Source organism: Silurus meridionalis, chromosome 14 (assembly GCF_014805685.1).
Source record: "Silurus meridionalis isolate SWU-2019-XX chromosome 14, ASM1480568v1, whole genome shotgun sequence".
NCBI classification, from domain to species: domain Eukaryota; kingdom Metazoa; phylum Chordata; class Actinopteri; order Siluriformes; family Siluridae; genus Silurus; species Silurus meridionalis.
This window is the reverse complement of record NC_060897.1, coordinates 7,236,254-7,245,935: the sequence shown is the minus strand read 5'-3', so window position 1 is coordinate 7,245,935 and position 9,682 is coordinate 7,236,254. Positions and strand designations below refer to the sequence as shown.

General features: G+C 39.2%; 2 protein-coding genes across 5 annotated transcripts in view; both read left to right on the top strand.

Annotated features, from left to right (window-relative positions):
* The window catches only part of phospho1 (phosphoethanolamine/phosphocholine phosphatase 1), a 29,284-nt gene extending 28,661 nt beyond the window's left edge, over positions 1-623 (top strand). For all 4 annotated transcript variants that reach the window (XM_046866588.1, XM_046866587.1, XM_046866589.1 and 1 more), the window contains one exon: positions 1-623. This exon is cut by the window's left edge and continues 1,128 nt beyond it. The gene's annotated coding sequence lies outside the window, so the exon portion shown is untranslated.
* Positions 624-2,082: 1,459 nt separating this feature from the next.
* Positions 2,083-8,178, top strand: natd1. The gene is made up of 3 exons (XM_046866594.1): positions 2,083-2,314; positions 5,034-5,152; positions 7,219-8,178. Exons 1-3 carry the CDS (start codon positions 2,218-2,220, stop codon positions 7,333-7,335), a joined length of 333 nt encoding a protein of 110 aa, XP_046722550.1. The 5' UTR covers positions 2,083-2,217; the 3' UTR covers positions 7,336-8,178.
* The last annotated feature ends 1,504 nt before the right edge of the window (positions 8,179-9,682 follow it).

The following is a 9,682-nucleotide window of genomic DNA, read 5'->3' as shown; positions in this document are numbered from 1 at the left end:
TTCATTATTTCCCTCCTTCTACATACAACCTTCAGTTTTCCAGGAGGAACAAACTGAAACAATTCTAGGTTCTTAATTTTAACTTTTTTCCCCTATATATAAATATATATTCTAGCAAAGAAGAATTTTTTTAGAGAACAAAGAGTAAGTGTTAGCGTTAAGTTATTGTTCTGATATTGAAGACATTTTTAACAAGATTGTTCAAATTGACAATTTTGTATTTAAAATACTTTTTTATTCTTGCTTTTATTCTTTTGCGATTTGCGTATGAATGGCTAGTCAGCATGTCATCTGGGCTCCTGAGATGTAAAATGCCCCTGGTTAGCTACTCATGCGCAATGTTGCATATTATTAATGAAAACAGTACTGGAATTATTGTGTCTGTCTCCGATTCTGTATAAACCAGATTTTGCTGAGCTGCTTTGAATCACTAAATGCATTACAGAGCCAGCGTCAGTTGGACATGGATTACTACCTGTGAGGAATTTCACATTTTCTGCAATAGACAGGCATCTCATCTAGTATGTATTCTTGCTGTGTGCCCAGTTTTCCCAGGACAAGCTCTGGAGCCCAAGATCAGAATCAGGATGAAGTGGTTATTGAAAATAAATGGATGAAAACGAGTGTGCAAAGCATAGCCACACAATATTTTACAGTTGTTTAATTAACCAGTATTTGTGATAACAAATAATTTTAACAATAGTGTAATTTGTGCACACACACACACACACACACACACACACACACACACACACACAAACAAAGAATTCTCTAAAGATCATCTTTAAGCTCAGGAAAAGAAGATTGGGGATTGCTAATCTACAAAATGAATCAAATCTGTATTCACTTTTTTATCTTTATTTTCTATCCAACACATTTGTAGCATGTGTGTGTGTTTACCACAGACAATTTCTTCTGTTTCTATTATTCTCCTGGAAGTCAAGAAGCTTTCCCTTGAAGCCGTCTGTTGTTTTTGTGGTACAATGAAATCGGGACTAAACACAAACATGTTACAGTTATGGTGAATATGAAAGAATGAAACCCAATGCAGTGCAGTAGCTTTGTTGTGCACTGTGTAGTGTTCACACTTCATAGCTCCTGGATCCCTGGTTCATCCTTGAGAACAGATTACTGACCTTCAGTTTTGCAGTTTTTGTGTGGCTTTCTTTCTACTTATTCAGGTTTCCTCTACCTCCCAATAATTTGGTTGAGGTGGCAACATGAAAATGTTCCTTGGTGTGTGTGTGTGTGTGTGTGTGTGTGTGTGTGTGTGTGTGTGTGTGTGTGTGTGTGTGTGTGTGTGTGTGTGTGTGTGTGTGGTGCCCTATAATGGACTGTGTCTTATTCAGGTGTCTTCCTTCGTCATACCCAGTGTTGTGAAGGTAGGTGTCTCCACAGAAGATCTGAAAGGCTCTGGTTCCACAGCAACACTGTCCAAGATTAATTCAATTTTTTACAGATTCCTAATTGTTCCCAGTAATCTTCCTAATAAACAAATAACCAATGTCCTCTGAGGTAAAAGACAAAAGTAATTGTGAAATGGGTTTAAATTACAACAGTGTGAATCAGTTTATATAGCGTGGTCACAACTTTGCAAAAATTACTGCTATATCACAAAAAAACCCCAAAAGAATTCATGGCAACCATCTACACAAAACACTAGCAAATAAGAGAATCAAGTTACTGTTTTTTCCATAATCTGCTTATAATATGTTAATAATTAATAGATAATGTCCAAACATAATCTTGTTTTTCAGCCTAACTGTTACAAATATAGCCATTGTTTTGGTTCAGTGGTTCTCAATGTGAGGTCTGGGAAGTCTAGAAGGTAAACAATGGGCATATACTATATAAATAATTCGCCTAATATTGTAATAGCTTTGTTGTGTGTGTATTAAATAAATAATTAAATACTACTAATAAATTAATCCTGATAAATACAATAAATACGAAGCCAGGTACAGGAGAAAAATCTGTGTTTGCGCGCCCCCTGGCGGTGGAGCGCCGAACACGCATCCACGAGGCCCTGTGAATGGAAAAACACTAGGGCCGCTTCGGATTGGTCGAGAGGATTCACGTGACCCTCCAGCTGATTTCCTTGGATGGAGTGTGTGGTGTGTTTTTTTTCGTTTGATGTTTGCGTCGCGCTGCTCGGCTATGACCGCGGTGCTCGGAGTTCTTGTGGCGCACTGACACGCAGCGAACTCCCGAGACATTATGGCCCAGGCTGCTCAGATGAATGTCATTGAGACCAACAGCCCGATTCGCGTTGAACACGACAGGAAACGACGCCAGTTCAGCATCCGCCTCAACGGTAACCGCGACGTCTGCAAAAAACAACAACCAGACCCGCGTCGCGACCCGCTCGTTACCGTTTGTTTTTCCTGAACAGCCTCGTCGATGCGAGTGACAACGGGCTAGCCGCTTCGCTACTTAGCCAGCTAGCTCCTTAGCGTGAGAAAATGTCTGTGTGGGGGTCGGAGTAACTTTTCAGGCGACTGTAAAAGTACTGGAAACGGTGTCGTGCTCGTGTTTTCTGTGTCATGTATTTAACCTCTTTGTGTTTGTGTAGGAACTCATATCCTAGAGCATTTCCGCTCTTTGTTTTTAGCTTCAGTTGGCGAGGAATCTACATTTATGTTTCAGTTACACACATTCGTTCCATTTGCTTCGACATACACAACATCTGACTTTATTTGACAGGCCTTGGTTTTGTGCAGGGCTCCCCCACGATCCCTCACCATTCCCCACGATCCCTCACCATTCCCCACCATTCCTCACAATCCCTCACAATCCCCCACCATTCCTCACAATCCCCACCATTCCTCACAATCCCCACCATTCCTCACAATCCCCACCATTCCCCACCATCCTCACAATCCCCACAATCCTCACCATTCTTCACCGTTCCGCACAATCCTCACCAATCCCTCACCATTCCTCACAATCCTCACCATTCCTCACAATTCTCCACCATTCCTTACTATTCCTCACCATTCCCCACCATTCCTCACCATTCCCCACCATTCCCCACCATCCCTCACAATCCCCCACAATCCCTCACCATTCTTCACCGTTCCGCACAATCCCTCACCAATCCCCAACATTTCTCACCATTCCTCACAATTCTCCACCATTCCTTACTATTCCTCATCATTCCCCACTATTCCCCACCATTCCTCACAATCCCTCAACATTCTTCACAATCCTTTACCATTCCTCACAATCCCCCACCATTCCCTGCAATCCCTCAACATTCCTCACAATCCTTCACAATTCCTCACCATTCCTCTCATTTTCTCACTATTCTCAGTTTCTTTGTATCATTGAGTAAAAACTTAATCTGCTACTTCCAAATGACAGCCAGACAAGCCAGTTCTTGACTTTACTACATCAACAACAGATTTTTATCAGCAAATAGAAAACAAGCCAGTGAGGCATTTTATATCGTTTGTCTCCTGCCTGTGTAGTGTTGTGTTTATATACACTATATAGAGAATAATTCCCAAATGTCTTTCATAAGTGTTGAGGTGAAGGATCTGGTCGAGTTCAAGTATCCCAGGATTATGCCTGTGTTATGGCGTAAATAATGTCAATAATGTCATCATATAATGTCATCATATCCCCATCTAGTGTGTGTATCTGGCAACAGTGTAAAATGTTAAAGGCAGACACAATAATAAAAAAACTTTTAGTTATCTTATTTTTATACAACTGAGCAGTTGAGGGTTAAGGGCCTTGGTTCAAGGGCCCGGCAGTGGTGGCGTGGCAGTGCTGCGATTAGAACTCAACTAGAGGACGACCGATTTATCGGCCGGCTGATTAATCAGGCTAATTTTTGGCATTTCCGAATTAATTGGCAGCGGCCAATTGTGTTGCAAATTAAACCGATTATTAGGCGATTCTTGCGTGAGAATACAGAACTGTTCCTTACCAGCAGGTGGCAGTAGTCTGTGTTTGACATCCAATCAGGAAAACCAGAACCTAAAACTGTAAATATTTAAAACAAGCAGCGTTTCTATCTGCTGCGATTATTATTAAGATTCATGTAGCTTTTTTCAATAAGTTGCAAAGTCAAGAGCAAGAATGACAACAAGCGTGTTTCTGTACCTTCCGCAACATTCCCCGAGAATAACATTTGGAGAGAGTGAGTGAGTGAGAAAATAACATTTGGAGAGAAAGAGAGAGAATAACATTTGGAGAGAGAGAGAATAACATTTGGAAAGAGAGAGTGAGTGAGTGAGTGAGAAAATAACATTTGGAGAGAAAGAGAGAGAACAACATTTGGAGAGAACGTTCCATATTCCCCACAATGCATCTGGCTATTTAAAAGTTTCTCTGCTTTTGTTTATTATTTATGTTTTATTATTTTAACTATGAAAGAACGCACATGGAATTAAGTAGTAGACAAAAAGGTGTTGAATACGAGGCTGAGTGAGAGAAGGCAAGAATGTGCAAAGTCGTCATCAAAGCAAAAGTTGTCTACTTTGAAGATCAAAAATATAAAACATTTTCTGGGTTGTTTGAACATGTTTTTGTTTACTACATAACGCCGTATTTGTTCCGTCATACTTTCGGTGTCTTCGTTATTAATACACGATGACAAATAAATGGTTTATAACAGGTCTATGACTGAAAGTCTTCCATGTTGAAAAATGACCTAATTTACAAAACCCTGAATTTACAGCCTTCTCTAGTAATGATATTTAAATGTTATTAATTACTTTATTATAGATGATCAATGAATGAACTGTTACTATATACTGTTACTCTTGTAGATAATATTAACAATTAAATGTTGACATAAACCTGTGTTTTGAACAAACTGCCAGAAACACATTCACAGCTACTGTTACGAAAACCGTTTAAGAATTCAGCAGATACGATATAAAAATAAAGCAGACTGTTCTGTGAGATAAGGAAGAAAAAATCGCTCATGCAACCCGGAGTAGCGAGAAAAGTCACGCTACGACATAAAGATAAAACATGAATTTTTCGGTGTGAATTACTAAGTATGAGTCAACCTTTTTTAGGTTCTTACGATCGAGCAGTGTTGCTGTACGAGTATGTGGGGAAGAAGACAGTGGATCTGCAGCACACTGAAGTTCCAGATGCTTACAGAGGACGAGGAATCGCCAAGCACCTGGCCAAGGTTGAGTATTGCAATGATCCAGACTTTCAGTGTGGACCTGTGTAACGGTTCTCTTTCTTTTAAGCATTGAAACCGAATAGCGCATATCAAATTTGAGTGAACACAACAGACCACAGGCCTCTGTTACAAGCTGCCAACTGTGATGAGCATTAATGAGTAGATGGTGCAGTTGCACAGTGTTTGTTGTTGCAATTCCATCGCACCAACACAGAAGATCCTGGTGGCACAGCAGTTCACAGTTGTATAATATTCCAGACATTTTGTCTGCTTTCTCAAAGACTCAGCAAGCTGTTTTTTATTTATTTATACATCAACAATCCACAAAATATTGTGGTCACCTGACCCTTCTGAGCATTACCACTGTGCTTTCTGAACATCCCATTCCACATGTGTCCCTTATTTGCTGCTATAATAACCTCTACCCTTCAGAAAGATGTTCCACTAGATTTTGGAGTGTGTTTGTGCAGATTTGTGCTCCTGCAGCCACAAGGGTGTTAGAAACTGAAGTGTCAGGTACTGATGTAGGGTGAGGAGGTCTGGGGTGCAGTCAGCATTCTGATTCATTTCAGTGGTGTTCAATAGAGTCGAGGTCAGCGCTCCACTGCATATTATTTAAAGCATATCTTTATGGAGCTGTCAACAGGGGCTTTGTCATGCAGGAACACATCCGAGTCTCCAGGTGAGGTGAAGGGAAAATATAACGCTACTGCAGAACCACATGTGACTGGGAAAAGTCAGGTGTCCCAATACTTTTGTGTATATATTGTATTTTATTTCAGAGAGAGAGCATTACATTTGGGGAGAGAGAGAGAGAATAACATTTGGGGAGGGAGAGAGAGAGTGAGAGAATAACATTTGGAGAGAGAGAGAGAGAGAGAGAGTGTGAGAATAAAATTTGGAGAGAGAGAGAGAGACAGAGAGAGAAACATTTGGAGAGAGTGAGAGAATAACATTGAGAGAGAGAGAGAGAGTGTGAGAATAAAATTTGGAGAGAGAGAGAGAGAGAGATAAAATTTGGAGAGAGAGAATAAAATTTGGAGAGAGTGAGAGAATAAAATTTGGAGAGAGAGAGAGAGAGATAAAATTTGGAGAGAGAATAAAATTTGGAGAGAGAGTGAGAGAATAAAATTTGGAGAGAGAGTGAGAGAATAAAATTTGGAGAGGGAGAGAGTGAGAGAATAAAATTTGGAGAGGGAGAGAGTGAGAGAATAACATTTGGAGAGGGAGAGAGTGAGAGAATAACATTTGGAGAGGAGAGAGTGAGAGAATAACATTTGGAGAGGGAGAGTGAGAGAATAAAATTTGGAGAGAGAGTGAGAGAATAAAATTTGGAGAGAGAGTGAGAGAATAAAATTTGGAGAGAGTGAGAGAATAACATTTGGAGAGGAGAGAGTGAGAGAATAACATTTGGAGAGGGAGAGAGTGAGAGAATAACATTTCCAACATCTCATGACGAATCGCGGATAGCGATTTATAAACGTAGGTTATTTTTCCTTTTGTTCCCTTTTTTTAAATGCTACTAGATTTTATTAAAATAAATTAAGAAAGTCTATCTAAAATTTAGAAGAGAAAGATAAATGTAAGAATGATTAATTGATGGATTATAAATTGGAAAATGTAGAAAAATAAAACATTAGCGACACACTCCGATCCGATTCACAACGCCGGCTTTGTAATTCCACTCAATTCAACACAGTTGGATTTTCAAAAGTTTTTTTCCAATGATATTTGAACATTTTTTAGACTAAATAGTCTCTTGATAAAGAAATAATATAAATATATTTTTTTCTCTCCCAAACAGAAGAATGAGGCATTGTTTATTCGAACATAGTGAGCTTGTGGACACCTTGGAGGCAAATGTAGCTGTCTCTATCACAGGCTTTGTAGATCACAGTGACATTGGGCTAGCTACATTTAAACGCCACAGAAAGAATGGTTTTATGATATAGGTGTGTAAATCTCACAAGTGTACAAGGTGCAGGCTCTAAATGGGAAAATGTGACCGGTGTTTATATCTTTTTTTTATTTTTTTTTTTATACTTTTTTGCATGATTCTTTTTCCTTAGGCAGCAATGGAGTTCGTGGTTGAAGAAGACCTCAGGGCTCACCTGACCTGCTGGTACATTCAAAAGTATGTAAAAGAAAACCCTCACCCTCATTACCTGGAGCACATCATCCACTGAGAACGATGGCAACAGGATGAACGGACTTGTGTTGCTGACTGTGTAACCGAGAGAGTGTGAATGTTTGGAGGAGACGAGATAGAAATTATCAGCAACTGTACAGACGGCGTATCTCCGGCGTTTGGAGAACGCGCTTTTCATGACCGGACATATTGGCCTGTTTTTACAGCACTGACTGTGGTTACGGGGGTTCTCATGCCAACATGCCTAAACAGGGTGCCATGTATACTACACATGCCTTGCTAGCTCAATGCCAGAAGGTCCAAATGGTGCTCCAAACATACATGCATGCAAAAAAAATTTGAACCTGTTTCATTGAAAGACAATATGAGAGCCTGTTTGTGAGTGAGTGTGTATTTAGTACCAGTAGAGTCATTACCATCATACACTAAGAGGCAAGACGGCTCTCAGGATCGAAACCGCTCTCAAACAGTCAACACTATGGACAGGGAGCGTGTAACGTGTGTCGGCATAACAAAACTCTGGTGTGAGATACGCCATCGCATTTTGCGCTCATGCCGAAGGGTGTGTAGGGTTTTAACGCGTGTGTTATTCCAGTACCTACCTTTCCCCATGGCCTTATCAGTTATGTTGTCTAGCGAAGGCCACCGATCAACAGGGTAAGTAAGGTGCTCAATCTACAGCAGTGCAGTCTGCCTTTATACTAGAACATCTGTAGCAACATCTGAACATCTGAATATTAAGAGGCTGGGCATAGTCTGTAGAGGCTGTTACAAGAGGATGGGTCATGCATACGAACCAGGCTTGAAATTAATCAGTTTTTATATGCTCATATATTCGGTATTAATATTCCAAGTTTTAAAATAAAGACTTTAAAACTAAGTCATCCTTGCTGTCACAGTTCTTTCCATAATTATCGAGAATCTTTAATTTTTTTTGTTATAATCCTACACTGGTGAAAATGCTGTGTTAAAATACACCATTTTTTTTGTCACACTTTTTAAGTAAATTCAAATTTTATGTGAAATCCTTTGTTATATTACATAAGAATAAGTTGAGTGAACTCATTGTACTTAAAAAAATAAAATAAAATAAAAATCTACCAAGGAAGTACCATGTAAAGCACATCTTCATGGAGCTGGCTTTGTGCATGGTCATGCTGGAACAGGTTCGGGTCTCCAGGTTCAAGTGAAGGGAATGCTACTGCATCCAAAAAAAACTAACAAAAAAAACAGTTTTGTGCTTCCAACTTTGTGGTAACAGTTTGGGGGAAAATCACATATGGCTGGAAAAGTCTGGCATCCCAATATATTTGTCCCTATAGTGAATTTCTTCTCTACAGCTGTCCAACCAACCTCTCGCTGCATCTATTGTAGTCTTTTAGAGGTACAGATGCCTCTAATCATTCCTCAGAAAAGAGCTGAGCTGGCTTAAATCTAAAGTGGAGTGATATGAATGTTTTCATTCTAGATCACATTCATGCACTAATAGTGTAGTTTGTATTTTTCTAAAATCACAAAAATGTACCCTATGATTTTTTTTTTTAATTAAGCCATTTAGAGCCTACTGATAATTCTCTCTCTCTCTCTCTCTCTCTCTCTCTCTCTCTCTCTCTCTCTATCTATATATATATAAGAATTAACTAATATACATTTTTTTTCTGTTCAGGTGCATTTGCCATGTATTCAGAAAGAAAATGATGTTATGTCTGATTCATGTAGATTCCCATTAGAAGATAATCGAAATGCCTGTAAAGACACCTTTTTGACAAAATCAGTAATCATGAGATTTGTACATGTAAAAAACAAAAATTTGGGATTTCAGATTGTGGACAATTACATAAGAGTTTTCATCTTGACAAGCAAAAGTCTTGACAATTATATGAGAATATCTATTTATTGATTATTTCAGGTGCTTACTTACGTGATGTGATGTGATGCATGGTCTTTCCTGAATAAAAATCTGAAATATTATGACAATTATCACACTTACACCAGTAACAGGATCAGCAGTGCTCTGAGTACACTGGAGCACTGGACATTTTGGGTTATCTGGTAAAGAATTCTTTTAAATCTTCTGCAAAAAACAAAACCAAGCCTGTCAGAAACATGGTCTCCAACGCCAGTGTAATAAATTGAATCAAGTTTTTAACCAAAGGTCAGCATTGCTGTGCATCTCTAGTCCTTTATTGTGTAACATTCATGTTTTTCTTACTGCTATGGGTTCTTATTCTCACCAGAGACTCTTCATAGTCAGTACATTGTGTCTTATCTGACATCATGACCATACATTGTGCATTTTCCTTTCTTCACAATAGACCACTGTCTCTGCAGATGGTTGAGAAGGGTGCTTCTCCTACGCACACTAAGACACTAGACCACATTTT

Bases quoted from the DNA above. Each gene is read 5' to 3' on its own strand.
- natd1 (XM_046866594.1), top strand. From the start codon at position 2,218: ATGGCCCAGGCTGCTCAGATGAATGTCATTGAGACCAACAGCCCGATT. The intron at 2,315-5,033 runs GTAACCGCGACG...AACCTTTTTTAG, and splicing joins GTTCAGCATCCGCCTCAACG to GTTCTTACGATCGAGCAGTG. The intron at 5,153-7,218 runs GTTGAGTATTGC...CTTTTTCCTTAG, and splicing joins TCGCCAAGCACCTGGCCAAG to GCAGCAATGGAGTTCGTGGT.